The sequence below is a fragment of the Phalacrocorax aristotelis genome, chromosome 24 (assembly GCF_949628215.1).
Source record: "Phalacrocorax aristotelis chromosome 24, bGulAri2.1, whole genome shotgun sequence".
NCBI lineage: Eukaryota > Metazoa > Chordata > Aves > Suliformes > Phalacrocoracidae > Phalacrocorax > Phalacrocorax aristotelis.
In genome coordinates, this window is record NC_134299.1 from 7,450,271 (window position 1) to 7,477,445 (window position 27,175).

The 27,175-nt window shown below is 62.4% G+C and overlaps 3 protein-coding genes across 21 annotated transcripts in view; all 3 read left to right on the forward strand.

Annotated features, from left to right (window-relative positions):
• Nucleotides 1-15,306, forward strand: part of OGDH (oxoglutarate dehydrogenase) — a 35,537-nt gene extending 20,231 nt beyond the window's left edge. For 9 of the 18 annotated variants that reach the window (XM_075074600.1, XM_075074603.1, XM_075074601.1 and 6 more), the window contains 20 exons: nucleotides 1,281-1,325; nucleotides 3,518-3,633; nucleotides 4,835-4,989; nucleotides 5,424-5,570; nucleotides 6,068-6,158; nucleotides 7,144-7,323; nucleotides 8,441-8,569; nucleotides 9,075-9,254; nucleotides 9,607-9,759; nucleotides 10,457-10,559; nucleotides 10,777-10,905; nucleotides 11,820-11,970; nucleotides 12,066-12,193; nucleotides 12,280-12,458; nucleotides 12,639-12,710; nucleotides 13,182-13,304; nucleotides 13,872-13,944; nucleotides 14,556-14,719; nucleotides 14,829-14,983; nucleotides 15,076-15,306. In XM_075074600.1, the coding sequence (XP_074930701.1) occupies nucleotides 1,281-1,325; nucleotides 3,518-3,633; nucleotides 4,835-4,989; nucleotides 5,424-5,570; nucleotides 6,068-6,158; nucleotides 7,144-7,323; nucleotides 8,441-8,569; nucleotides 9,075-9,254; nucleotides 9,607-9,759; nucleotides 10,457-10,559; nucleotides 10,777-10,905; nucleotides 11,820-11,970; nucleotides 12,066-12,193; nucleotides 12,280-12,458; nucleotides 12,639-12,710; nucleotides 13,182-13,304; nucleotides 13,872-13,944; nucleotides 14,556-14,719; nucleotides 14,829-14,983; nucleotides 15,076-15,196 (2,594 nt within the window). In that variant the 3' untranslated portion in view covers nucleotides 15,197-15,306. The remainder of the gene's footprint in view (nucleotides 1-1,280; nucleotides 1,326-3,517; nucleotides 3,634-4,834; nucleotides 4,990-5,423; nucleotides 5,571-6,067; nucleotides 6,159-7,143; nucleotides 7,324-8,440; nucleotides 8,570-9,074; nucleotides 9,255-9,606; nucleotides 9,760-10,456; nucleotides 10,560-10,776; nucleotides 10,906-11,819; nucleotides 11,971-12,065; nucleotides 12,194-12,279; nucleotides 12,459-12,638; nucleotides 12,711-13,181; nucleotides 13,305-13,871; nucleotides 13,945-14,555; nucleotides 14,720-14,828; nucleotides 14,984-15,075) is intronic. The other 9 variants (XM_075074613.1, XM_075074605.1, XM_075074609.1 and 6 more) reach the window with 1 other exon arrangement.
• Nucleotides 15,307-16,204: 898 nt separating this feature from the next.
• Nucleotides 16,205-22,795, forward strand: ZMIZ2 (zinc finger MIZ-type containing 2). 2 transcript variants are annotated; one of them, XM_075074618.1, is made up of 19 exons: nucleotides 16,205-16,323; nucleotides 17,162-17,286; nucleotides 17,384-17,498; nucleotides 17,599-17,801; nucleotides 17,888-18,080; nucleotides 18,161-18,415; nucleotides 18,499-18,672; nucleotides 18,766-18,831; nucleotides 18,908-19,079; nucleotides 19,752-19,896; nucleotides 20,168-20,378; nucleotides 20,466-20,571; nucleotides 20,748-20,905; nucleotides 21,002-21,069; nucleotides 21,158-21,226; nucleotides 21,319-21,536; nucleotides 21,645-21,820; nucleotides 21,920-22,138; nucleotides 22,256-22,795. In XM_075074618.1, exons 2-19 carry the CDS (start codon nucleotides 17,246-17,248, stop codon nucleotides 22,361-22,363), a joined length of 2,697 nt encoding a protein of 898 aa, XP_074930719.1. In that variant the 5' UTR covers nucleotides 16,205-16,323; nucleotides 17,162-17,245; the 3' UTR covers nucleotides 22,364-22,795. The 2 variants fall into 2 exon arrangements, with proteins under 2 accessions (XP_074930719.1, XP_074930718.1); XM_075074617.1 differs by having other exon boundaries at nucleotides 21,319-21,563; nucleotides 22,256-22,514.
• A 578-nt stretch (nucleotides 22,796-23,373) lies between these two features.
• Nucleotides 23,374-25,604, forward strand: PPIA (peptidylprolyl isomerase A). The gene is made up of 5 exons (XM_075074620.1): nucleotides 23,374-23,585; nucleotides 24,567-24,597; nucleotides 24,705-24,793; nucleotides 24,989-25,161; nucleotides 25,287-25,604. Exons 1-5 carry the CDS (start codon nucleotides 23,517-23,519, stop codon nucleotides 25,420-25,422), a joined length of 498 nt encoding a protein of 165 aa, XP_074930721.1. The 5' UTR covers nucleotides 23,374-23,516; the 3' UTR covers nucleotides 25,423-25,604.
• Nucleotides 25,605-27,175: the final 1,571 nt, after the last annotated feature.

Here is a 27,175-nt window from a genome sequence, read left to right on the forward strand (position 1 = left end):
CTGGGGGTACTCGGTCTGATGAGTGGTGGGGCTGGAACCACCAAATTCCTCTTTCTCTTGTCTTTTCTTTTTAAAACCAAATAATCTCGTCCTGGTCTTCTTCTGGAGCTGATCTGGCATGGTAAGTGGTGTAAAACAAGGGCAAAATGACTGCAGGAACTTGATGTGACCTGTCCAAGGAAAGAATACCTTAGCACGCTGAAATGCAGGTGGTGTGTGGAAGGTGGTGTGTGGAAGGGGGTGTGTGTCTGAGGGTCCCTCTGTCTGTCTGTCTGTCTCTCTCTTTCTGTGTGGAAGGCAGCTGCTCCTGCCTCTTGCCCAGGGGAGTTGATGGAAATTGTCTTCCAGCTCGAGCAGGGCCAGGCAAGCCCCTGCGGGGAGATGGGCAGGGAGTGCTGCCACCTCCCCTTTCCCCAGTCTGAGGCCTTGCTAACGAAATGTCTCAAATTGACATATGATTTTTCCCTGCTGACCAAAAAGAGGAGTGTTTCCAAAGCCTTTCTTGTAACCCAGGTGAGATTGAGGCTCTCGGGTTACCTAACCTAGCCAGGGAGCGCGGCTCCGGTGACGCACGCTGCCCGTTGCTCCGGCAGCCCTGCCTGCATCCGGCACGGTGTCCTGGCACCCGCGCCTGCACCGAGCATGCTCGAGAAGTGATGGCGTTGTGCGTGCCTGCCTCGCCGTTGGTCTTCCTCATTAACAACGTGCTCGCTAGAACCCCAGTCCCCCTCCTGCCTGTGTGTAGGCAGCAGCAGTGCTTCCTTGGAGGTGACCTTGAAATCTTCCTGGTAGCAACGAGCAGAGCAAAACCCTCTGGGAGCAGACGTCGGTGGGAGGCAGCTCCCTGCTCTGCAGAGGATAATGCTCCTCTCGACGCAGCTTGATGGGAAGATGCCTTTTGGTTGTAGCAGGTGAAGTCGCTGTGCTGGGCAGGCTCCCTCTCATGTCCGAGATGTGCACACGAGAGGATGACTCAAACCATGCAGCTCAACTACTCCCCAGTATCTGATGCCCCCCCTCACCCCCCGTTCCCCTCCCTGCTCCTCCCTCCTCTCACCAGACTTTCTTTCTTCTGGGATTTCTTTTCCGCCTAGTACATAGTCATCCTCCATCCCAACCCTTTTGCCTCTGATAGTTTTTGACTGTATTTTAAATACTCTATTGTTTGACTTGTGCTTTCCATTACTAGTTTTCACAGTTCCAGGTTTTTTTTTTTTACTAACTTTGACTGCGCCTCTCTATCTTCTCCCTTTCTGCACCCCTTTCCCTGCCCACCCCAGATCTCGCAGTGTTCAAGGAGCGGCTGAGAGTGTTAACAGTAGGAGGTATGCAATTAATGAGCCTTTAACCCTCTGGAGTGCAGGACTCTCTTTGAATAGGTTATTCTGGGCATGAACCAAGCCAGTAAAGCGGTCCCCTCCCATTTTGCCACCACTTTTTGAGTTTTGTAATGTGTTTATTTTTGTCACACTAAAAGTCTCGATGTAGGCACTTGGTTAGTGATGCTACACCTCTAGAGATCTGCAATTTAGAGCCCTGCTGGCCTTTTCCGTACTGCATGTTTGCATGCCTAGCTTGCTCGAGTACAGGTTTTGTTGTGAATGCTAATTTTACGAGGCCTCAATCTCCCCGATTCGTTTGAGTCTCCTAAAAATCCAAGCTGTCTTCTGACTCTGCCCTGGTTTTGTCCCAGTGCAATCTGGCAGCTGCCCCCTAGCCTTTCCCCCATCTGATGGTGTTGCTGCCTATAAGTACTCAGCAACGTCAGAAAAGCTGGCAGGTTGCAGCAAAGCAGAAGCAGAGATGCTTAGAGCCCTGAAAAGTCCTTGTAAAATCTGATACCCCCAAAGCGTGCCTGGGTCTTCAAACTGGCATGGCAGGGCGAGACAAAGCCCTGTGCTGTGGGGCTGGGAGCCACAGCAAATTACTGAGGCTTCTCTGAAACCTCCAGCCAGCAGCTTATCTGGGATGTTCCGTACTAATACCGCCTCTCTCCAGGACTTCAGTTTGGGTAGGAACCCCAGAGAAGTCCTGCAGACACAGAGTCAAAACGCTCAGCTCCTGCCAGGGTTAAGCGCTGCCAGGCACGACTCCAGCGGATCTGTCTTAATCCCTTCCCCTGGGACTAGCAGCGTCCAGGAGGGCGATGTGGGCAGAGGAGGGGTTGGACGGCAGTGGCAACCAGGATAGGCTCCGGGCTTGCTGTGGGTCTTCCCCGCCTGTGGCAAGCGCTGTCCTTGAGGCTCTACAGGGATGAGCTGTGGCCAGCCCCGTCTCCAGCTCATCTTCCACTCCTGACCAGAGGGTGAGGGATAGACTCTTTAAAGGTTAAGTTCGAGGAGGGCCAGCTCTGGAGGGGCCAGTTTTTGCCTCCGATTGCCTGGAGGAAGGTGGGTTACACTGCCCTGCAGCGTTTAGAGGCCGGATCCCCCATACCTTCCCAAAGAGACCCTGGCTGAGGTGCTGGGCTGGTGTGGAGCTCCTGCTTCAGAAGGGTCTTGGGGCTCCCCAGTCCCCTTCTGCCTCTGCTTCTGCCTTGCTGCATCAGTTCAGCAAGTTCATCGTCCCTCCTCCTCCGTGCCTCAGTTTCCCCAAAGACAACCATGAGCTTCAGCAGGTGCTGAGGCACCTCCAATGGCTCTGGGGTACTGTGGAGCTGCTGCAGGCCCTGGCAGGGACCTGCTGATGCTGTAGCAGCAGCAGGCGGCGGCAGGGCTCATCTGCAGCTCTAAAACCTGTCGTTCGGCTCCGAGCCCTGCTTGGCACCTTCTCCAGGCGCACCCAGCTCCCCGCAGCCCCGCAAGCAGGAGCTGCCTACGAACCACGAGGTGCCAGCACTGAAAAGGAAGGGGTTTGCTGAGCAGAGCTAGGCTCAACCCCGCATTAAATGGCTGTTAATTGGGTGAGGGGGAATCTGGGCAGCAAAACCCCTGAGGGGCCGGCTGGCTGCCCCACTCTCGGGATGAGCTATTCAGGAGAGTCCGTTGCAGAGCCCTGATGCCTTTTTTTTTTTCTTGCTTCTCTTTCTCTCCCTCTTTGGGGTTTATCTGTTTTAACTGTTTCCTTCTCCGTGTTGACTCTTCATTTTTAATTCCCACCATGTGACAACACCTCCATTGTGCTCGGTGACTCCTCAATTCCTCTGTTTCTTTTCTCTCCCCTCTGTTATAATTTGTGGTATATTTTTTGTGTTCTTGGGGCTACAAACTTCCTGACTCTCACCGTGGATTTTAATTACTGATTTATATGACATATATATTGCTTTGTGTTTCATTTCCTGCATTACCTTTTGTAATAACCTTGTTGTTCCATGCTTAATGTCTTTTTGTTTAATTACGGCTTGGTTTTTATCCATATAAAACCTCCTTCATGCTTATTTTTGGTTTTATGCTGCTTTTTTTGTCCCTTCCCCACCTCGCCCAAACACACCCTGTCCCTGTGTGATGGTGCCCCCCCATCCCCTTTCCTTCCTTCTCTCTCTTGCTTTTGCTTGTCCCACCCATGAAAAATCCTGCAGGCTTTTACGGGCTGGATGAATCTGACCTCGACAAGGTCTTCCACTTGCCCACAACCACTTTCATCGGTGGAAATGAATCGGCTCTTCCACTCCGGGAAATTATCCGTCGGCTGGAGGTGAGGAGGGCAGGGAGGGCTGTGCGAGGCCTTTTTGCAGCCCGGGGTGGGGGCAGAGCAGTTGCTTTTTGGAGGTCCTGGGCCCTGCTGCTGCCCGCAGCCTGGCCCAACCCTCAGATTTTAAGCTTTTCAGGTTGGGAGCTGCTCCTCGGCGCTTGCCCCACTCGTAGCAGCTGCCCTGTGTTACGTGGTTATCTCTGATCACCTCCAGCTTCATGCTGCACTGGGGCAACACATTTGGTCTGCCCAAGGTGGAGGAAACCCCAGGCAACTAAATATTGCATTTTTGGAAACCTCCCCAGCTACATTTTCCAGTTTAAAGCAGCAAACAGTGCTGGGAGAGCACAGGAGCGGGTTGGAGGCAGGTGATACCCCTCTCTGTGCACTGCTGTGGTGCTGCTACCCTGCGTGGTGGCCCCTTGGAAGGTCTCGGTGCAGGAGCAGCTCCAACCTGGTGCTGAGGCTTCCAGGTCTTGTGGCCGGTTCCCCTTTGCTGCCAAATTTTGTACCCTACCCTGCCTGCTGTGAGAGTGCGGACGGCTCCCAGGCAAGCTGCAGGCTTGCTCAGTCTCTGCCGAGACAGGCTGACCTTGGGAGAGGCAAAGCCGCGTCCACATCTTACATAAGTTGCAAGAACAGGCTTCTTATTTTTTTGGGGAGGTTGTTTTGCTGATTCTCTCCCTGCCATTCAAAGTGGCGTTGTGGACCTGGTCACAGCTGAGAGGGAAAATCTTGACTCTGAGGTGGATGTAAAGGACTCAAGGGTCTGATCCTGGGCCCCTTGGGAAAAGGGAATTAAACATTTTTATGTTGGTCATGTGCAGGGTCCGAGCTGCCGTACAGCATCCCGGGACTTCCCCTGCAGCGTCCCCTTTCCCAGAAAAACAGCTCAAACCAGGCTCCCAAAATGGGGCTGGCGCGGTGCTGGCTGCCGGACGCTGCTCCTGGGCCCCCCCAGGCTGCCATCGTGGGCAGCGCTTGCGGGTGTTCGGGCAGTGTGGTGTGGCTGCCAGGCAGGAGGGTTCATGTCTCTGCTGGTGCAGGAGGGCTCTTTGTCTTGCTGAAAGTTTAAAAAGGGGAACGAGAGAGTCTCTGGCCCCGTGGTCCGATGTGATGCCTCGTGTGCCTGTCTTTGTGGGGGGTGAGGAGGTGTTAAAGCTTCGTCTGTTGTCTCACGGCCCTTCTTCTCCTGTTGGGGCAGATGGCATACTGCCAGCACATCGGCGTGGAGTTCATGTTTATCAACGACCTGGAGCAGTGCCAGTGGATCCGGCAGAAATTTGAGACTCCAGGCATCATGCAGTTCACCAACGAAGAGAAACGCACGCTGCTGGCCAGGCTGGTCCGCTCTACCAGGTACCCTGGCGGGTGGTCTTCACCCTCCCCTTGCCTTCGCTTGCTGCACAGGGTCGTTTGCTCCCAGCCAGAGCAACGTGGTCACTGCCTGAGTCAAATCTTGATGTCATCTGTCATGGTTGGCGTAATCTGCCAGGTGATGCCAGTGAGCTGCCGGGCTGGCAGGCTCAGATGCTGGCAACGAGCCCAAAACCATAGATGATGCTGAAACAAAAGGTCTAAAAATAAGGTTTAGTGCAGGACAGTGTCGGGGTGGGGGAGCAGTCAGCTGCGCTCTGCAGGAGTCTGGGGTGACTGGGAAGGCTGTCAGGCTGCGGCGTGGTGCTGCTTAAGCATCACTGGGTGCTGTGGCTCCCTTGGTGCAGCCCCTGTCCTTTGGTTTCTGCCCTCACCTGTAGCTCTGGCACTGATCCCTCTCTCCCTTTGCCTTCCAGATTTGAGGAGTTCCTCCATCGGAAATGGTCTTCGGAGAAGCGTTTCGGTCTGGAGGGCTGCGAAGTGCTGATCCCAGCCTTAAAGACCATTATTGATAAGTCGAGTGAGAAGGGAGTGGATTATGTTATCATGGGGATGCCCCACAGGTAACCCTGTCCCTCTCCATGGCGGTGCTTGGGGTGCGGAGGAGGGGGATGCTGCCGGTGTTCGGTACTGGAGGGGACACTGGTTTCTGCCATCACCTAACTGTTCTTGGCTGGTGGTGAGCCTTAGCTGGAGAGCTCAGGCCTGGGCTGCTCTCTGCTCATCGCGGTGTTGTCAGCTGCAGCTCATTTGTAAATTCATCTGGAGTGGGGTGGTGGCTCGAGTGGCAGAGCTTGAATCCCAGAGCAGGATTCAGTCTGCCCACCCTGGGGCAGCTGTCGGGACGCGGCGGCGGCCGGTCCATCCCTGTGCTGAGGGGTCTGCAGTCTCCTTCTCAGGTGAAACCACAGAGCCCCCTCCCCGCTTAACCCTACAGCCGTTGCCAGAGGTTGTGGGGTTGTTGCACTGCCCCTGCTTGATGGTGGGGCTGGTGGGTCACCATTGGCGCTTGATGCCAGGCTCGTGTTGCTGGTTGCCAGCAACGGTCTTGCTTTTGCAGGGGGCGCCTGAATGTTCTTGCCAATGTGATCAGGAAAGAGCTGGAGCAGATCTTCTGCCAGTTCGACTCCAAGCTAGAGGCTGCTGATGAGGTGAGTTTCCTCCTCGGCCTGTAGCAGGTTGCTGTTGCTTGTCCCCGTACGGTCCCTGGAGGCTGTGGCCATGCAGCGTGAGCTGGGTTGTGCCACTGCTCGTGGTGTCACTCAGTGACATTGATGTCGCAAGGATTTCCACGTCACACACATGCTCATGTGACTGAAGCCTTCGTGTCGGTGCTGGTGCTGGTCTGTCCTTGCCTGTCCCAGGGGTGATGTGTGCCCTGGCCACTGCTGGTGTGTCCAGTGCAGGCAGGTGGTCAGCAGCTCTTCATGGGCCTAAAGCAGCCTTGGAGCGAACAGCAAGGTGAGGGGAAGGCAGCCAGGAGCAGAGGTTGGCTTGTACCCTTCCAGCAGCCCCTGGTCCCCATATGGGGCCCTAAAGCAGCCCCAAAAGCCCCAAGGCTCAAATCGCTTGTGCCGCGGGTTCTGATGCTGCGATGCATTTGTGCTTCAAAGCTTCCCGCATCATAAGCCGGGATGATTTGGCTTTCGGAAAGCTGGGCTGGGCTGGCTTTGTCCTGCCGTGCCCTTCAGGTGGGGTTTTGAGGTGAGAACGCAGCAGCCTGGGGCGTTGACATGCCCCAGCTGGGAACTGCAGCATATTGTGAGTGGTGCCAGGCATGGCTGTACTGCAGCAGCGTGGGCAGAGCTTGGGTGAGCCTTATCCCAACTCTGTTTTCCAGTGTCTTCCTCAAACCCACACACTTGTTTCTTCCCCTGCACCTACGACCTTACCTAGATGGGCTTGATGTGCGTCTGAAGTTTGTTGGTGGTTTGGCACCTGGAACAGGCTGCTTTTGCTTTGCTGGATGCCAGGTTGGCTCCTAAAGTGAGTGCTTGTTGCTTCCTGACAGTGCCTCCAGAAACTGCCCCCCTTTTCCAGCCCCTGGGGTCAGCGCCGCCCTGCCTCAGGTCTCCTATGCCCCAAAAGCTGCTCACCTTCCTGGGGGTGACTCTCCTCTCCTCTCCACTCTGTCAGGGCTCCGGTGACGTGAAGTACCACCTAGGAATGTACCACCGGCGGATTAACCGTGTCACCGACAGGAACATCACCCTTTCCTTGGTGGCAAATCCTTCTCACTTGGAGGCAGCTGATCCTGTTGTTCAAGGCAAGACTAAAGCAGAGCAGTTTTACTGTGGGGACACGGAAGGGAAGAAGGTGAGTTGTGCTGAGATGCCTGCAGTGAAGTGTCCCAGGCTGGACAGGGTTTGGTGGAGGCAGGCTGGTGGGAAAGCGAAGAAACCCAGCTGGTTTTTGTTTGCCGTGCCCTTTCCCTTGCCGTCACCCTGCTGTCACCCTGACTTTGCTCCCCCCATCCTTCCCCGCTGCCTTTGGGGATAATTTTGGTAGGGGCTTGCCCACCCTGGGCTCCCATTGCCGATTCCTCTGTCTCTGAACGACCAGCTCAGCCGGGCCGTGGGGAGCAGCAGACACCCAAACCCCAGGTTGGAAAGCAGGGAAATGAGGGGCTCTCCTGAAAGCCAACCCGAGCTGCACGGCTTGGGGTGCTCGGCAGCAGGAGCATCAAGCTGAAGGATCTCAGTGTGACCAGGGATAACCATTCCTGGGGCTGGGAAAGGTGAAGTGGGCAGCAGGAGGCAGCTTTCTGCACCCAGGTGAGAGAGCAGGCGGGGAACAGGCTGCGGGGGCCGTGTTTATTTGTGGTCTGATTCATTGCAGACCTGTTTCCAACACCAAGAAGTGGAAGGGTGAGATCAAAAGTGCTTCCCTTCCTCCTACACCCCACGGGCTAGATATAAATAGACAAACTCTGTCCTTGTCTGACAGGCGGCATCCTCAGCCAACCCCTGGGTATGATAGTAAAATAACGTCACAGAAGCTGGAGTGAGCTCCTGGCCTGGCTCCTGCCCAAAGGTCTTCTGGGGTGAAAGCGTGAGGGAAAGGGGCATTTTTCTCATCTTCTCCCAGTTAGAAAAAGCCTTTGCTTTGGGATGTGTGTGTTTGGGAATGGGACTTGCCTCCTAGCCGCTGTGCACCAGGTGCCATCCTGCTGCCCGACTGAGGCACCCTGTGTGTGCCGCTCTTGCTCAGGGGGACAGCTGGTGGCCATGGCCTTCTCCTGGCAGTCACGCCAACTGTGGCCGGCTCCACTCTGATCCCCTGAGAAAGCATCGGATGCATTGACGAGCTGCTCCGTGTCCTTTCTGGGGTGCCAAGGCTCATGGGGATGAGACTTGGGCCATCTCCTCGTGGCTTTCCCTGCCCACCGTCCCTGCAGAGCCCCTGCTGACCGCTGTGGCTTCGTGTCTCTCAGGTGATGTCCATCCTCCTGCATGGAGATGCCGCTTTTGCTGGGCAGGGCATCGTGTATGAGACGTTCCACTTGAGCGACCTGCCCTCCTACACCACCCACGGCACCGTCCACGTCGTGGTGAACAATCAGGTGAGGAGCAAATCCCCTGCGTCCATGGGGGTCCCTCGCAGACCAGCCTCTGCCAGCTCAGGTCTGGGTGGTAGCTGGCAGCAGCTGTTTCCCAGCTGATGTTCTTGGCATGAGCCATAATCCTGGGGTCAGCAGGGGGTACTTTATACCCAGTTGCTCAACAGTAGCAGCTTTTGAGTCCAGGCTGGCACAGAGGTGGTGCAACCTGATGCTCAGTGTGCGAGATCAGGCAGGGCTGCTCCATTCTGCCCGCACGTAAACCAGAGACATTTCACTGGGACCAGCCCATCCCACGGGTGCAGCAGGACGACAGCCCAGGCACAGGGTCCAGGGTGGGCTGCGGTACCTGGGGTGCAGGAGTTGGGTAGGTTGTGCTACGACTGAGCAGTGCAGCCGTGGGGAAACCGCGAGCTCGGTTCAGCAGCCGAGCTGCCCTCAAAGCTGCATGTGCTGCTTTCCAAATCCTTACCACTGCACTGGTCCTGTTCCCTCTCACCTGCTACAGATCGGCTTCACAACAGACCCCCGGATGGCCCGTTCCTCCCCGTACCCGACCGATGTTGCCCGCGTGGTAAACGCGCCCATTTTCCATGTCAATGCGGATGACCCAGAGGCCGTCGTCTACGTGTGCAACGTGGCAGCAGAGTGGCGAAGCACCTTCCATAAAGACGTGGTGGTGGATTTGGTAAGAAACGTGGCATGAGGCTTTATCTTAAAGCTGTGGCTCTGCTGTGGGTGCTTGCTGATACCTCTCAGGTGTATTTTCTGAAAGCTGAGGTTTCTCTTCAGGGTTTGTCTGGCCCTTTTGACATGAGGGGAGGGGGAGGTGTTGTAAAGCAAGGCAACGAGGCTGTAATAGCACTTGGAGAGGTGACACTGTGTATGGAGCCTGCCCTTGCCTCCACATTGGGGAGGAGACGCTTGGGTTTCAGGCTGTTTCAGACCCTTCCTAGCACAGAGATGCAGGTACCTCTGACTGTTTTTGGAGCCGCGAGTTGCAAGCAGCTGCTTTCAAAGGCCCTTTCCCTTCTTGGCAGGTTTGTTACAGGCGCAATGGTCACAATGAGATGGATGAACCCATGTTCACACAACCCCTGATGTACAAACAGATCCGGAAACAGAAGCCGGTGCTGCAGAAATATGCAGAGCTGCTAATTTCCCAGGGGGTGGTAAATCAGCCAGAGTATGAGGTACTGTCTCTTGGGGCCTGGGAGGAAAACTGCACATTGCCTCTCTGGGGAAAGCTATGTTTGGTTCAGACCTGGGTGTGAACTATATGACAGGGCCTATTTCTGCTTGTGCTTGTCACCTAAAGGTGGCAGAGCTGTGCTAGGGTTGGGCAAGCACTGCAGTCCTGGCAGCGACGGGTTAGGTGCCGAGGCTCGTCCTTGGACTGTGCCAGCTCTGAATAGCGCAGGAACATCTAGTTCAAGGACTGCCCCATGATCAGTGCAGCACAGGCCACACAGCGCTAGGCCACTGCAGCATGGCTGGACCCACGGGAGGGTTGGGCTCTGCAGCACTCGGGCTCGCTGGGGCCTGGGGGTATCTGGGGCAGGTCCCCTGCCCCAGTTCTGCCACCCTGGCAGCAAGCGCGGCAGCGGCTCTGCTGCCTCTTCCTTGCCCTGGTACCACTTTGCAGCATCTTCGGGTTGAATGCGAGCTGTCAGTTTGGGCTACAGCAGAGCTGTGCCTTGGGGGACAGGCCGCCAGCAGCAGCTCTGCTCTCCAAGGTTGAGAGAGGCAGCCTCTCTAAGGCTCCCTCGCTGTGGGGACCAGCTGTGCCCACCAGCACCCTTGCAAGCTTGAGTTGAGGCCCCCAGGCTCAGCACCCTTGTTTGGAGGCCCCTCGCTGATGCTTTTCTGCCTCCTGGTTCTGCCTCTCAGGAGGAGATTGCCAAGTACGATAAGATCTGTGAGGAGGCCCATGCGAGATCCAAGGATGAAAAGATCTTGCACATCAAGCACTGGCTGGACTCACCCTGGCCTGGTAAGACACTAGGAACATTTTGGAGGACCCTAGCAAAGAGCCTGGCTTCTCTAGAGCCATGCAGCTATGTTCTAGTAAATCACCCTGGTGGGGTAGTGGGGTGCTGCTCTCTGCTCCTGGCAACCCCGCCCTTGCTTGAGGGTGTCCATGACCTCAGCTCTTCTCACCGAGCTGAGCACGGCTCCCAAAACACAGTGGACTGCTCCTGCTCCTGCAGGTTTCTTCACTCTAGACGGCCAACCCCGGAGCATGACCTGCCCTTCCACCGGTCTGAACGAAGAGGACTTGACGCACATTGGTCAAGTGGCCAGCTCGGTGCCGGTGGAGGATTTCACTATACATGGAGGTAGGAGCTTGGGGAAGTTATGCCAGACTGGGCATTTGTTCCAGAGAAGATGTGGGATAGGGCTGGAACGTGGCCTGGAAGGAAGGGACCTGTTACAGTACTTCGATCTGTGTGGCCAGCAGGTCGAGGGAGGTGATCCTCCCCCTCTACTCCATTCTCCTGAGAGCCCACCTGGAGCACTGCATCCAGCTCTGGGTCCCCAGCACAAGAAAGGCATGGACCTGTTCGGGCAGGTCCAGAGAAGGCTGCAAAAATGATCCCAGGGATAGAACACCTCTGCTGTGAGGACAGGCTAAGAGGGTTGGGGTCTTCAGCCTGGAGAAGAGAAGGCTCTGGGCAGGCCTTACTGCAGCCTTTCGGCATACGAAGGGGACTTGTAGGAAAGACACAGAGAGACATTTTACCAGGGGCTGTAGTGACAGGACAAGGGGTGAGGGTTTTAAACTGAAAGAGGGTAGGTTTAGACTGCACATAAGGAGGTTGGTGGGAAACTGGCACAGGTTGCTCGGAGAAGCTGTGGATGCCCCATCCCTGGAAGTGTTCAAGGTCAGGCTGGACGGGGCTCTGAGCAACCCGATCTAGTGGAAGGTGTCCCTGCCCACGGCAGAGGGGTTGGACTAGTTGGCCTTTGAAGGTCCCTCCCAACCCAAACCACTCTGAGTCAACAAGAGCTAATTCACGAGGGAGCTGTGGTTCAGGGAAGTGAACTGTGGAGTAGCTCTTCTTCAGAGCTGATCCTTCCTGCAGTCCTGATTCCTTGTCCCTGGTTCATCCCTCTGGCAGAGGTGGATTTGTTCCTCTGCCCCTGGACATTTGCAGTCTGTCAGTCTGTGGGCAGGTTGTGGGACAAACGCGGTGTTGCTGGAGCTCTCTCCTGTGCCGGCCACAAAGCGGCTTCTGTCCCGTCCTGGCAGGTTTGAGCCGTATTCTGAAAACCCGTGGGGAGATGGTGAAGAACCGGACGGTGGACTGGGCCCTGGCAGAGTACATGGCGTTCGGCTCCCTGCTCAAAGAGGGCATCCACATCCGCCTGAGCGGCCAGGACGTTGAGAGGGGGACGTTCAGGTAAAGCTGTGCTTTCGGTGGCCATGAAGGCAATTCCAGCCTTTCCAGAAGGGATCCAAGGGGTGATGACAGAGTAACGCTTTCCCCTCTTCCAGCCATCGCCACCATGTCCTGCATGATCAGAATGTGGACAAGAGGACTTGTATCCCCATGAACCACCTCTGGCCCAACCAGGCTCCTTACACCGTCTGCAACAGCTCTCTGTCAGAGTATGGCGTCCTTGGTGAGCGAGGAGGTCTGCGCCTGCCGCCCGGGGGGGGTGAGGCTGCTCCAGGGTGATAACCGCCTCGCTTCTCTCCCATCCCTCAGGATTTGAGCTGGGTTTTGCCATGGCAAGCCCCAATGCCCTGGTGCTTTGGGAGGCCCAGTTTGGGGACTTCCACAACACCGCTCAGTGCATAATCGACCAGTTCATCTGTCCCGGGCAGGCCAAGTGGGTCAGGCAGAATGGCATCGTCCTGCTCCTTCCCCACGGCATGGAGGGCATGGTAAGGACCCCCCCCAGCTTGTGGGTACCCGGGGGTGCCCATTGGCTGGCCTGCACCTGAAGCAGAGCCGAGGGCAGCAGTGGCAGGTAGCACTGCTCGCAGCGTTGGCTGTGCCCAGCATCGGCTTCTTGTGCCAGCTTTGCCCCCCACTGCTCACTCCCCCCTGCTTGGTCCCTGCAGGGTCCTGAGCACTCCTCCGCCCGCCCAGAGCGATTCTTACAGATGTGCAATGATGATCCCGACGTCTTCCCCGTGAGTGGCGGCTGCGTTGAGCTCAGCTCGGCCCTCCTGTGTCCTGGATCTGACCGCTGCCTTGAAATGGGGAGGGGGGCAATTACACCCGGGTGGGCTCAGCACAACGCTGCGGTTGGGGCAGGTGTCAGAGCCGGTAGCAGGAGGCATGGGATGCCCTGGGCTCGTACTGCAGCTGGGAGGGTTTGGGGGAAGGAGGTGAACCTTCTGCGCTGGCTACACATGGGGCTGCTGCAGCGTGAGGCGGTGTCCCCAAAAGTGGAACAGGAGGGGGCTGCTGGCCACCCCTGTGGCTGCCTCAAGGTGGGGGGACACAGACCTGCGGCCTTTCCCAGGTCTCCGTGGGTCTCAGTGTGCTCTGGAGGGGGGGGGGGAGGGCTGGGTGCTGCTCCTCTCCCCACTGCTGGAGCTCCGAGACCAAGAGGCACTTTGTGTTTCTTGAAATCCCCTCGACTGCGCTCGCTGAGGCAGAAACTGGACGACTTTGACGTGCGCCAGCTCTACGACTGCAACTGGATCGTCGTGAACTGCTCCACTCCAGCCAACTTCTTCCATGTCCTCCGGCGCCAGATCCTCCTGCCCTTCCGCAAACCGGTCAGTGCCGGCAGCTCCATGCCTGGCTCGGTGCCAGGGCAGGGCAGCCCCACATCCCTTCCGAGCCTGGGGATGGGACTCGGGGTGTGCTTGCTCTTGCACCTCGGCAGCAAACACGGGCAGTTTGCAGAGTCCAAGGACCTCTTGGTGCTCGGGGCTGGCTCAGTACATGACGTGCCGTTGGCTGGCTCTTGCAGTCCGTGGTGGCTGCAACCCCTTCCTGTACTATATGGGGAGGTCTGAGGCGTCGGGGCCAGTGGGCATCGGTCAATAACCCACTCGAGCCGCCTGCCTTCAGCTCCGGCCGTGGGGCTGGCAGGTCCCCGGCAGCACCTCATCTTCTTCCCCGGTGGAAACCCAGACTGGGAAAGGCAGTGCTGTCAGAAACTGGTGCCCAATCTGGCAGCGCATGGCAGCTGAGCGAGGAGCAAATCTCCTGTGGCTGCTCCCATGCTTGGGCAGGGGAGGGCAGGCAGGACAGGCAGGTCAGCGCTCTGGCCTTTGCTTGCAGCAGGGTGTTTCTGGTGAGCCTGACTGCCTTGCTCTGCCTCTTCTCCCTACCTCCAGCTGATAATCTTCACTCCAAAGTCACTGCTGCGCCACCCTGAAGCCCGCTCCAGCTTTGATGACATGCTGCCAGGTAAGAGCAGCGCGGTGGCATGTGTTTACCCCCTGTGCTGCTCTGTGGGATGAGGGTGAAGGGCAGGAGCTGGCTGTCTTGGGTAAAGTCCGCTTGGCAGCAGCCTCCCCATGCCAAAGAGCGGCCGAGCGAGGCTCATGCCACCGGCTTCGGGGCATCGCAGACAGCCCGTGTGGGGAGCTCTGATTCTGGCACAGTACCTGGGCTGCCTTCCTCCCTCCCTGCTCCCCTCCAGTGCTGAGGCAGCATGGTCGCCCCTGCCGCGGCCAGGGTGCGCTGGCTGTGGCCATCTACCCAGCCAGTCGGAGTCACCCCTTGTTCATGCCAAGTCTGGCACCCCAGGGAGACGGGACTTGGCTTTCCAGGCATTGCCGTGGTGCTTCTTCCCTTGGCAGCCGCTCCCCACCGGAGCGGTGCTGCCGGGGCTGGGCAGCTGCGAGTCCCGGCGAGCCATGCTAGTTTGTGGAGGGAGTTGGACCCAGTACCAGCTGGTTTGGCTCTGCCTCTCTGGTCCACCCGCCCTAGCTAGGGCCCCAGCGGGGGCTAGCATGGGAATGGGGTACAGTGCCCCAGGCTGCTGCAGGTGACGGCAAGGTCCTCTCTCTTGGCAGGGACCCACTTCCTCCGCGTCATCCCTGACAGTGGCCCCGCGGCACAGAGCCCCAAGCAGGTGAAGCGAGTCCTTTTCTGCACTGGCAAGGTCTACTACGACCTGACCCGCGAGCGCAAGGCCCGGCAGATGGAGGCCAACGTGGCCATCACCAGGGTGGAGCAGGTAAGCCGCAGGTCTGGCTTACCAGAGGGTCTGGCCACCTCCAAGCCTGCAGAGTGGGAGTGCCGTGGCCCCCGTGACGTCCTGTGACACCGCTCTGTGTCCCCTGCAGCTCTCCCCGTTCCCCTTCGACCTCCTTGAGCAGGAAGCCCAGAAGTACCCAGCTGCGGAGCTGGTGTGGTGCCAGGAGGAACACAAGAACCAGGGCTACTATGACTACGTCAAACCCCGGCTCCGCACCACCATCAACCGCGCCAAGCCTGTCTGGTAGGGACTCTGGGGGAGGGGGCCGTGATGCTGGGGGTGGGGTCTGGGGGCTGCAGACCCCCCTCTCACCCCACCCCCCTTCTCCCCTGCAGGTACGCAGGGCGGGAGCCAGCAGCAGCCCCTGCCACTGGCAACAAGAAAACCCACCTGACGGAGCTGCAGCGGCTTCTCGACACAGCCTTCAACCTCGACGCCTTCAAGGACCTGGCCTAAGCATCAGCTGGGCGACGGCAGCATGCTTCTGTCCGTCTGTCTGTCCATCTGTCTGTCCCTCGCTCACCTTCCCCTCCTCCCTCCTTAACTACAGACCTTGTAAAACCCCACACCGGCGCCTGGAGTCCTTGTCTGGCTGGTGCCAGGGCCAGCACGGTGCAGCTGCCCTGGCGGGTGAGAGGGGCTGGCTGCTGCCTCCCTCCACGCCCGTGGGTGAGACCCTCAGAGCCCCCCAAGCCACCGGGAGGCGCCGGGCCCTGGGCGGGGGGTGCCCAGCCACCTCCCAGTTCCTCCCAGTCTGGTGTGGTGCAGCCCTGCAGTCGCCGCCTCTCCGGAGGAGGGAGATGGGGTCCGGGGAGGTCTGGGGGTACTGCCCCCCCACCCCCAGCCTGTCGGGCACCCGTGGGGTGGTTTGAGGGTCCCTGGGGGCACCGTGGGTACTGGGGACTGCGTCCTGGGGGGGCCCTGGGTGCGGGGCGACCCCCAGCGGGGGCTCGCTTTTGGCTTCCCCAGTGAACACTGCGTCCTCCCGGCCCCACGCGGGTCCTCCTTCGGCGGGGATGAGGGGGGGCGGGTGCGCACACCCACGGCTGCTTGCACACACGTGTGCGACCTCTCGAGGCTGTCGCACAGCCGTGCTACCGTCACACGGTCACCCCGCCCCGGCGCCTGTCACGCCGTCACACACGCGGGTGACACCCTGTGAGCGCGCGCTGGGGCCGCGCGCCGTGTCACACCTGCTTCCCGCACGGGTTGTTGCACGCCGGTCACGCACGGACCCCCCACCCCCAAACCACCCCCCGCGTCACGCACGGCCCCTCCCGCTCGGTGCTCAGCTGCCCGCGCCTGGCGGGGCGGGGCGGGGCGGGCCGTGCATACTGATGAGCTCGCGGCCCCATTGTGCGCGGCGGCGGCGCGGGCGCGGGCTCGGCTCGGCCCGGCCCGGCCCGGTTCGGCCCCGCGCGCCCCGCCCCGCCCCCGCGCGGCCCCGCCTCCCCCCGCGCCGCCGCCGCCGCCGCCGCCGCCGCCATGGAGCCGGGGCCGCGCGCGGGCTGAAAATCCCGCGCAGCTTCCGCGCAGCCGCGCGCGCCCGGCGCCGCCAGGGCCATTTTGGGCCGCTCGCGACGGTGAGTGCGGGCAGCGCCGGGCGGGCGGGGGCGGGCGGGCAGCGCGCGCAGGGGGTCCCCGCGCGCAGCCCCGCGCCGCGGCTGGAAGTGGCCCCGCGCCCCCCCACCCCGAACACCCCCTTTTGCGCCGGGCCGGGGGCGGCGGGGGCAGTTGCCATGGCAACGGCGGGGGGGGGGGCAGGCGCGGCCCCGCGGCCTGTCCCCGCGGTGCCACCGGGGCGGGGGGCGGGGGCGGCTGTCACCAGCGGCGGGGGGGGCGCCGTGGGATCGGGGCTGGCGGCCCCGCTGTGGCATCTCCCGGGGGGCCGGGGCAGGCCCTGCCGCCTTCCCGCGGGGCCGAGTGGGGAACCGAAAGCGCCGGGGTGACTCCGCGGGCCCCGCCGCAGCCGGGCCGGGCTGGAAATACCCCGGGCGGCGGGCGCTGAGGGCGATGCCGGGGGGCCGCGTGTCCCGTCCACCCCCCGCCCCCCGGAAAGTCCCCGCGGCCGCCCCCACCCACAGGCGGGGGGAAAGCCCACGGCCCGGGGAGGGGACACACACACACTGTGCCCGCGGGGATTTCTGGGGGGATGCCGCGGTGGGCCGGCACGGGGCGGGGGGGGGGCTTCCTGAGGGGGGGTGGTGTCCATGGACCCCTCCCCCCGCCCGGGGGCGGGCGCGTGCCGGCCGTCCCGGTGCCAGGCCCGGGCAGGACACCAAGTCCCGGTGCCGGGGGGGGCCGCGCTGGCTCCGGGCCGTCCCCCCCGCCCCTGCCTCAGCCCCCCTCCCCCCTGGTGCCCCGGAGCCTCCTCCTGGGGGTGGCCGCCCCCTCACCCGCCGTTTCCTTTGCCACCCGCAGCCCCGGTGACGGTGACGCCGTCCCGCAGCGCCCGCCGCGGCCTCGGAAGACCCAGCTTGCGCCCGCCTGCTGCCGCCGAGCTCCATGAATCCCATGAAACCCTCCCTGCCGCCCACGCCCCACGGGTGAGCCCGGGCACCCCGGGGCTGCACCTGCTGCTGCCCTGCCCCGCGGCCTCCCTCCCTCTGTCCTTCCTCTTAATTAATTTGTTTTTCTTTCTAGTGATGGTTCATTTGCATACGAGGCTGTTCCTTGGCAACCGAGCACCAATCAGCCGGCGGGATCCCTCTCCGTAGTAACCACCGTCTGGGGTGTCAGCAACACCTCCCAGAGCCAGGTACCCCCAGCATCCTTGTCCCCCACCCCATGGACCGCACCGCAAACGGGCCTGGCTGCCCCCACCTTGACCCGCTGCCTCCCCCTCCCCTATCCCCCAGGTTTTTGGCAGCCCCATGGGCCCCGGGGGGAGCAGCTCCAGCACCCCACTGCTGCCGGGTATGGCCGGCACTGGCTCGGGCATGAGCTCGCCGCAGTTCCTACCGCAGCAGCCCTTCGCCGAGGGGGCGCCTGGGAAGGGCTACGTGCAGCCAGGTGTATACGGCCGCAGCGCCTACCCTGGCGGGCCGGGATTCGCCACCAGGTAAGGCCAGCCCTGCACCCCCCATCCTGGCATGTGGCCCACCGTGGGGCCACTGCATGCCCCTTCCCCGCCTCTCTGTCCTCCAGCTACGCCGGCAGCCCTGGCGGCCCCGGTGGGATGGGGCTCCCCTCGCACACCGGCCGAGCCCCTGCCGACTTCACCCAGGCAGCTGCTGCCGCCGCCGTGGCCGCTGCAGCTGCCACAGCCACGGCCACGGCTACGGCGACAGTGGCAGCGCTGCAGGAGAAGCAGAGCCAGGAGCTGAGCCAGTACGGCACGGTAAGAGCCCGGCTGCGACAGAGGCGGGGGTCCAGCAGGCGCCCTCACCCCGCCGTGACCCCCTTCTCTCCCCACTGCAGATGGGTGCGGGGCAGCCCTTCAGCAGCCAGTTCCTGCCCCACACCGGCCCCCGCGGCCCCGCAGGCATGAGCCCAGCTGGCATGGCAGGTGTCATGGCTCCCTCCGGCGTCTCCCCCGTGAGCATGAGCCCCGCACGGGCACCTGGCTCCAGCCCCCTCTATGGCGGGCAGAGGATGCCCCAGCATGCCTACCCTGGCCCCCCTCCAAGCCAGCAGCTCCCCCGTCAGGGCCTCAAGCGGGCATACTCCAACGAGGTGAGCATCCGCGCTGGTGGGGGCCATGGAGTGCTGGGACCACGTCCCCGCCACTGCCAGCGCTGACCGTCCCGGCCCTGCAGGGGTACTCAGCGCAGCAGTACCTCCAGGGCGGGCAGTATGCTGCGGCCGGTGCGCAGTACGCCCCCAGCGCCCCCCAGCCCTCCGCTCCGTCCGCCTCCTACCCTGGCCACAGGCTGCAGCAGGGCATGGGCCAGTACCTCTCCACCTCAGGCAGCGCCGGACCCTATTACAAGGTACTGGAGAGGGGACGGCAGGCAAGGGATGCCTGCAGGGGTGTGTCTGCGGGCCCCTGGTGCCAACCCCCAGAGACCTTCCTCCTCCTGCAGCCAGCTGACCAGTTCAACGGGCAGAGCGCTGGCTTCGGCACGTACAGCCAGGCAGCCATCAATGGGGTGAGTGCCGGCACCGGGCACGGTGGGGGGCAGTGCTGGCCCGGCCGGGCACTGAGGGTGTGTGGTGCCTCCGCAGCCAGGCCGGTCGCTGCCTGGGTACCCCAGCTCACCGCTAGCCGGGAACCCTACGCCACCCATGACGCCGGGCAGCGGCATCCCCCCTTATGCATCCCCGGGTCAGGACGTCAAGTCACCCTTCCTGCCGGACATGAAGCCCAGTGTCACCTCCCTGCACCCGTCCCCCTCGGGTAGGTGCCTCTGCTGGGGATGGGGGCGCTGACGGACAGGGCACATCGCAGAGATGCCCCCTACCCGTGCCCCGGCGTGGACCCGCCTGGGGGCTGCTGCCCCTTTAAGGGCAGGGTGCCGTGGGGAGGAATCTAAGGAAAAGGGCGGGGCTTCAGGGCAGGGGGCGTGGCCACTGCCAGGGCTTTGTGGAGGGGTGGGGCCGCGTTATGGGTGTTGCCCAATGGGAGGGCCCATTGAGACAGTGGCAGGGGCTTCCTGTGATGAGGAAGGCCTGTGGTTAGTGGGAGGGGCTTGTGAAAGGGTGGGGCCTCTTGGGATGGGAGGGGCCTCTTGGGTAGTTGGGGGGCTTTCAGTGGGTGGGGTTCCTGCCTGAGGGGGTGTGGCCGCCTATAGTGGGAGGGGCTTCTTGCACAGGGGTGGGCCCTCCCGGAGTAGGAGGGGTCTCTGGCATAGTGGGAGGGGCTTCCTGAATAAGGGTGGGTGTCCTGGAGTGGGGGGGCCTCCCCTGTGGGGGGTGGGGCCTCTTTGAGCAGGTGGAGCTTCTTGCATGGGGTGGGGCAGTGTAGTGGGAGGAGCTTCGTGTATGGGGCGGGGTGCCCTGGGGGGGGTCGTTGGTGCGGGGTGGGGGTGGGGGTGGGGTGTGTGTGTCCTTCCTGATGTGTCCCTGGCAGGGCCGGCCCCCGGGGAGGAGCTGCGGCTGACCTTCCCGGTGCGGGATGGCGTGGTGCTGGAGCCCTTCCGCCTGCAGCACAACCTGGCCGTCAGCAACCACGTCTTCCAGCTGCGTGACTCCGTCTACAAGACCCTCATGATGAGGTGGGGGCGGTGGGGGGGCAGGGGGCCGCGCAGGCGGCACGGCGTCTCGCTGCGTGGTGTTGTACAGCGCTGCTTGGCATGGTGGTATGTGGCATGGCGCGGCTTGGCACAGCGCTGCATTGCACGGCGGCACACGGTGTGGTTCAGCACGGCGTCATGCGGTCATACCCAGCGTGCCTCGGCATCGCATGGTGGGACCCGGTGCAGCAGCTCGCGTGCGGGCAACGCCGGCTGCCCGCACCCCTGCCCACACCCCTGCCTGCCCCGCCAGGCCTGACCTGGAGCTGCAGTTCAAGTGCTACCACCACGAGGACCGGCAGATGAACACCAACTGGCCGGCCTCCGTGCAGGTGAGCGTCAACGCCACGCCGCTCACCATCGAGCGCGGCGACAACAAGACCTCCCACAAGCCCCTCTACCTGAAGCACGTCTGCCAGCCCGGCAGGAACACCATCCAGATCACTGTCACTGCCTGCTGCTGCGTGAGTGACCGGGGGGTGGGGGTGTCACAGGGCTGGGGGGGGGCATCAGCAGGGGCCATGGCTCAGCCCCACCCTGTCTCTCCGCAGTCCCACCTCTTCGTCCTGCAGCTGGTGCACCGGCCCTCGGTGCGCTCAGTGCTGCAGGGTCTCATCAAGAAGCGCCTGCTCCCAGCCGAGCACTGCATCACCAAAAGTGAGCACCGCACCAGCACTCCTGGCCTGCAGGGTTCTGAGGGGTGGGGGGGACGCACCCTGGTCTGGGGGCTCCAGCACAGTGGGGGTGATGGGGCACCACGCCCAGATGCGACTACGGTGCCACCCTCATCCCGGCATCTGAGTTCTGACCCTTGGTGCCCCTCCACCCCACAGTCAAGCGCAACTTCAGCAGCGGGACCATCCCGGGGACCCCAGGGCCCAACGGCGAGGATGGTGTGGAGCAGACAGCCATCAAGGTGTCCCTCAAGTGTCCCATCACCTTCCGGAGGATCCAACTCCCGGCCAGGGGCCACGACTGCCGGCACATACAGGTAGGGGGGGTGGTGGCTGGGGGCTTAGGGGTGTCTCCCACCCTGTGTGTGTCCCCCCTCTTCCGCTGCCAGCTCAGCTGTTGCTCTCCCCCACAGTGCTTCGACCTGGAGTCCTACTTGCAGCTCAACTGCGAGAGGGGGACATGGCGGTGTCCTGTCTGCAAGTGAGTGGGGGCCCAGCAGGGCCATGCCCCTATTTCCCTGCCTGTGGGGGGCTTTCCCTGCCCTCACCCTGCCTCTCCCTGCCTGCAGTAAGACGGCTCTGCTGGAGGGGCTGGAGGTGGACCAGTACATGCTGGGCATCCTGATCTACATCCAGAAGTAAGTGTCCCCACTCTGTCCATCTGTCCTTGGCCAGCGCTGTGCCACCCCTGGGGGGCCATGCAGCTGAGCCCTCTCACCATCACGCGCAGCTCAGAGCACGAGGAGATCACCATTGACCCGACCTGCAGCTGGAAACCCGTCCCGGTCAAACCCGATGTCCATGTCAAGGAGGAGCCCGAGGGGCCGGCGCTGAAGCGGTGCCGAACCCTCAGCCCCACGCACATGGTGCTGCCCAACATCATGGAGATGATCGCAGCCCTGGGGCCCAGCTCTGCGCTCTTCCCAGCACTACCGCCTCCATCGGCAGGTGCTGCCGCCGACTATGGTGCCCCGGGTATGGGGGGACCTGGGGGGAGACATGGGCCCTGCATGCATCGTGTTCCCCCTCACCCATTCGCCTCCTTTCCTCCCACAGGTTCCAGCTTTCCGGGACCCGGGGGCTTCCCAGAGCCATTTCCCCCGCCCGGTGCCCCCGGCACGCCAACGCTGAGCGACTTCGCGCCGGGTCCCCCCCCCATCTCCTACCAGTCTGACATCCCCTGTGGCCTCCTGGCCCCCGAGAAGCCCCCCGCGCCCCCTCTCCCCACTCAGGTCAGCTGGGCTGCGGGTGGGGGGGCTTCCCCTGGCACCACATCTCCCTGTTTGGGGGCCAGCAGATGGAGGGTCTAACTGCCACGTCTCCTCCCACAGCTACCCCCGCCAGGGCGGATGGACCCGTCCCACCCCCCAGTGCAACCGGCGCTGCACAACCCCCCCCAGGGCAGCCAGCCGGTACAGCCACTGCACCACCGGAGTACGCCAGCACGGCCCCCCCTGGGACCCCCCGGCCCAGCACACTCCACCGACCTCGCCTTCCCCCCTGCACCTGGCATGGGCGGGGCGGGTGATGGGTCGGAGCCTGCCCTCGACGTGAGTACCCCAGGGGTGGGTGGCTGGGGGTCCCGCTGCTGGTTCGGGACCCCAGCTGCTGTGGGGTGGGTGTGGAGGAGCTCGGGGGGACTGGTCGTCACATGCTGCCGCCCCCAGCTCCTGCCTGAGCTGACGAACCCCGACGAGCTGCTCTCCTACCTGGGCCCCCCCGACCTCCCCAGCAGCAGTAATGACGACCTCCTCTCCCTCTTCGAGAACAACTGAGCCATCCTCACCCCCCCCACCCCGCCAGGGGGGCAGCGCTGGCATACCCCTGCCCGCCGCAGAGCCAGGACCACCCCCCAACAAGGAGGCTTCCCCTGAAGGGACATGATAGGACTGACAGACAGATGGGCTCAGCCCCCGCCCCCCTCCCCCTTCCCCCCAGAAGCACAAGGCTGTACATAGTGTAGAAACACTACTGCCCTCCCCCGCCCCCCCAAGCCCCCTCACCCTGTATTTAAAGGCAAGTGTGTTGTTGCGGGGCCGGCCCGCGTTCCCTGTATAAATGTGCATACGCTGCTTCCCCTTGTAACATACACGCTGGGGGGTGTGGGGTGGGGCTCGGCCCCCAGCTGCTCCATGGCCGCCTCCACCGTTGAGCTCCCTGTACTGTCTCCTTATCACTGGCTATTAAAGGATTCCTTTTTGGCGGGGCTCACGCGTGTCACTGGGCAGGGGGCACCCCCTGCCTGTCCTCCTCGGTCCTTTGTCACCCAGCTGTGGGGCTGACCCCACGCCCCCGCCCTCTCCCCCAGACCCGGGCAGGGGGTCCCGGCGCCTGGTTGGAAGGGTCCTGTCGTCTTAGGGGGGCTGCGGGCAGGGAGCCGTGCCCGCCATCAATCATTAACCGGGGCCGGGGCGGCCCCTGACCGGGGCTGGGGTGTCGCTGCAGCTCCCCCAAGGCGGGGGGGGGGGGGTGCGCCCCAAAGAGAGCTCGCAGCTCCCGACCTCACACGCCCCGTACCGCAGGGCCACTGCAGGCCTCCCCGCCGCCCCCCGGGCCCGCCCCACGCATCCCGCCTCACGCATCCCGCCTCACGCATCCCGCCTCACATCCCTCGGCCCTAACCCGGCTCCCCCACCCCACCCCGCCGCAGGCACCGCGCATGCGCGCCCCGCCCTGCCCAGCCGCCGGACCGGCGCGCCCCCCGCCCCCGCTTTTTTCTTTCCCCCCCTCCCCGTTTTCAAATGCGGTGCCGCCGATTGGTCGTCCGCCACGCCACTCCGCCACAGCGCCGGCGACCAACTGGCCGGAGCCGCGGGGGAGGCGGGCCCTCCCCGGCCCTATATAAGTGGCGGCAGGCAGCCGCGCTCCTTCTGCTGCGCCGCGCCCGCGCCCGGAGCTGGTGCTGCCGCTGAACCGCTGCGCCCCGCCATGGCTAACCCTGTCGTCTTCTTTGACATCGCCGCCAACGGCGAGCCCCTGGGCCGCGTCACCTTCGAGGTGCGGGGGGGGGGGGGGGGGGGGAAGGAGAGGTTCTGGGGGGGAGGGGGCGGCGGTGCCGCCATTTCCCAGCCGGGGGCTGGGGGGAGGGGTGGTGGGCAGTGCGCCTGCGCGGGCGGCGGGGTACGGTGAGGGCCTCGCGCGTCCTCCACGTGGCCGCGACTCCCGCGCTCGGTGCGGGGTGGGGGGGAGGGGGAAGTGGAGCGGGGCCGGTGCCGCGGCGGCGGGGCGGGAACAAAGGCCGCGCTGCGGGCCGAGCCCTGTCCCGCGCCTCGTCCGCCGCCTACCCACGTCGCCATTTTGTGCCCGCTCCCCTGGGCCGGGGCCGCCCCTTGGCGGGTGGCGGCAGTCCCCGGGGCCGCCCGGTGCATCCGAGCGAGCCGCGCCCCCCCAGCCGGCGGCGGGAGATGCGCCCGAGGCGCTCCCCGTTCTGGGGATTCCGGCGGGGAGCGAGAGCGGCAGCAACCGGATCGCCGCGGGATTGTCACTGCGGAAGCAAAGCATTTGGCGGCTGGCGGAGCGGGCATCCTGGTGCGCGAAGCATCCCCGGTATGGCGGGCACTGCGCTCCAGGAATGGCCGCGCTGCGGCTGTCGCAGAGCCCGCGGGGAGCGCTCCCTCCCCGTGCCGCGCAGATGGCCGCTGGCTGCTCGGAACCTTCCGGGAGGACCCGGGAGGCGGTGTGCACGCTGCCTGGGGTGGCTCGGGTTTTAATTTAATCCCAGCCAGCAGAACGGATGCACATCTGCCCTGCCGACGAGACATGCGGCATATTTAACCTCGTTTGGATGCTATGTCTTTTAGTTCAGAGTTGCCAGATGAAAGCGTGAGGTGGGGAACGCTCCGCGTCCCCAGTCGTGGCCATGATCCCCTGCTCCCGGAAGGGGTCCCTGGGCTCTGAGCAGTGGTGGAGGGGGAATCCCCCGGGGGAGTTGGCCAGTCTTCACCCCAACCTGACTAACAGCCTCTCCTCCCTTTGCAGCTGTTTGCAGACAAGGTCCCCAAGACAGCAGGTTAGTAAAAGAAGTGCCGGCCACACTGTGGCCGCACCAAACACCGATGCTCTCCCTAATTCCAGACAAAACGAATAATTTATTGCGGTTTTCCTGTTCTGTTGCAGAAAACTTCCGTGCCCTGAGCACTGGTGAGAAGGGATTTGGCTACAAGGGTTCCTGCTTCCACAGAATCATTCCTGGGTTTATGTGCCAGGTGCGTGGCACTCCTGCTGCAGCAGGGAGGTGGGTGGGTGAGGAGATGTGGTGCTTGCGTGGGTTTTTGGAGTTGGATGCTGGCAGATTCAAGGTGGGAAGGTGGCTCTGCCTCCTGCCTGCAGCCTCTGCAGAGCTGCTGTGCCTGGCTCGAGAGTCTTCTGTGCCTGAGGCCTGAAAAGCTGCTTTTTCACAGGGTGGTGATTTCACGCGCCACAACGGCACCGGCGGCAAATCCATCTATGGGGAGAAGTTCCCCGATGAGAACTTCATCCTGAAGCACACGGGCCCTGGCATCCTGTCCATGGCCAATGCCGGCCCCAACACGAACGGCTCCCAGTTCTTCATCTGCACTGCCAAGACCGAATGGTGAGTTGGGGCCAGCGGGAGCATGAGCGTGGGTGTCCCTCCACCCGTGCTGGTGGGGAGGTGATGTGTCTAGATCCCCACCTGGGGATGGCAGGCATGTACTGTGACTGGTGCTTCTCCTGCAGGTTGGATGGCAAGCACGTTGTCTTTGGCCGTGTCAAGGAGGGGATGAACGTGGTGGAGGCCATGGAGCGCTGTGGCTCCAAAGATGGCAAAACAAGCAAGAAGATCACCATTACTGACTGCGGGCAGCTCTCGTAAACCCTCCCTGTAACAACTGACCATTCCTTTGGCAGCCTGGGTGCCATGCCCTGCTGCAGCTCACCCTTTCCCACCCCGCTCCTGACTTACTGCTGCGTTTCTACTGGGTCTCAGCCCCATGTGCATGGTCCAGCTGGGCCGCAGTTACCTTTATGAGTCTAAATAAAACGAGTTAAACCACAGTGACTCCCTTCTCTCCACTTTACTGTGGTGGGGGGGAGGAAGGATGGGGTGCTGGGGGGTGGGGGTGAGGACTTCTGTAGTGTGGCTACAATCAGGTTCTCAGCAGGGTCCAGAGTGAACAGGTGCAGGCAGCTGTTCCTGCTGCAGCTGATCCCTGGGGGTGTCAAATGCTGCAAATGGTGAAGGGCTGCCCTTTGTTCCCCCCTTTTCCCATCAGCTTCCCTGCAGCTGTGGGGCTGCAACACCTGCACTCAGGCATGGGCGGGGTGGTGCCCCCACCTTGGGGTGCCTTGTGGGCCTGTGTCAACAGGTGGCACTAGGGACTGCTGGTCTGTGCTGTGCTGGAGACATAGGGGTCCCAGTAAGGGAGAGTCCAGCTCTGGGAGAATCCCACCACTCCCAGTCTGGGGGAGTTATGTTTGGAGGATCCCAATGGTCCCAGCTCTGTTAAGAGTCGTGGGGTGGGGTGGGTTGGTGCCTCCTGTTCAAGGGTCCCCAGTTCTAGGAGGAGCCCAGTGCTTCCAGTTTGAGGGTGCCTGGGTAGGGGCAGACTCCTGTACCCTGAGGGACCATGCCCCTGCCCCCCACCCCCAGTTTTGGGGTGCACCCATACCCCCTGCCTGAAACTGGTGGTGCTGGGAGCTGCACCCTGCTGCCTGCACCCAGAGCTGCACTACCCCATGGCCCTTTGTGCAGCGGGCTGGGGTTGGTTACAAAACTGGGCTCTGGTGTGGGTGAGGGGTCAGGGTGAGTAGAGTCCCAGTGTTGGTGTGTCTGTGAAAGGGCTGCCAAGTGCCGGTGAGGCCCAGCGACAGCTTTTAGTGGTGGCACCTTTGGTGTGGGAGCCTCAGGTGGTGGGTGTGTGATTTGTACCTGGGCTCTTCATAGAACCATAGAATGGTTTGGGTTGGAAGGGATCTTTAGAGGCCATCCGGTCCAACCCCCTGCAGTGAGCAGGGACATCTTGAACTAGGCCAGGTTGCTCAAAGCCCCATCCAACCTGACTTCGGATGTTTCCAGGAATGAGGCATCTCCCACCTCCCTGGGCAACCTGGACCAGGGTTTCACCATCATAGTAAAACATTTTTCCTTATATCCAGGCGAAATCTACCCTCCTTTAGTTTAAAACCATCACCCCTTGTCCTGTCACAACAGGCCTGGCTAAAGAGGTCGCCCCCATCCTTCCCACAGCCCCCCTTCAAGCACAGGAAGGCCGCAATAAGGTCTCCCCGCAGCCTCCCCTTCCCCAGCTGAACACCCTCAGGTCTCCCAGCCCGGCCTCGCAGCAGAGGCGCTCCAGCCCTCGGAGCATTTCTGTGCCCCCTCTGGCCCCGCTCCAACAGCCCCGTGTCTGTCCCGTGCTGAGGAGCCCCGAGCTGGAGGCGGCGCTGCAGGGGGGTCTCACAGAGTGGGGCAGAGGGGCAGGACCCCCTCCCTCGCCCTGCTGCCCGCGCTGCCGGGGATGCCGCCCAGGGCACGGTTGGCTTCTGGGCTGCGAGCGCATGTTGCCGGCTCACGTCCAGCCTTTTGTCCCCCAGCACCCCCGAGTCCTTCTCCGCGGGGCTGCTCT

Excerpts from the sequence above, each read along its gene's own strand:
- ZMIZ2 (XM_075074617.1), top strand. The coding sequence starts at position 17,246 with ATGAATCCCATGAAACCCTCCCTGCCGCCCACGCCCCACGG. Across the intron at positions 17,499-17,598 it reads GCAACACCTCCCAGAGCCAG|GTTTTTGGCAGCCCCATGGG; the intron begins GTACCCCCAGCA and ends CCTATCCCCCAG. Across the intron at positions 21,070-21,157 it reads TGGCGGTGTCCTGTCTGCAA|TAAGACGGCTCTGCTGGAGG; the intron begins GTGAGTGGGGGC and ends CCCTGCCTGCAG.
- PPIA (XM_075074620.1), top strand. The coding sequence starts at position 23,517 with ATGGCTAACCCTGTCGTCTTCTTTGACATCGCCGCCAACGGCGAGCCC. Across the intron at positions 24,794-24,988 it reads TTCCTGGGTTTATGTGCCAG|GGTGGTGATTTCACGCGCCA; the intron begins GTGCGTGGCACT and ends GCTTTTTCACAG. Across the intron at positions 25,162-25,286 it reads TGCACTGCCAAGACCGAATG|GTTGGATGGCAAGCACGTTG; the intron begins GTGAGTTGGGGC and ends CTTCTCCTGCAG.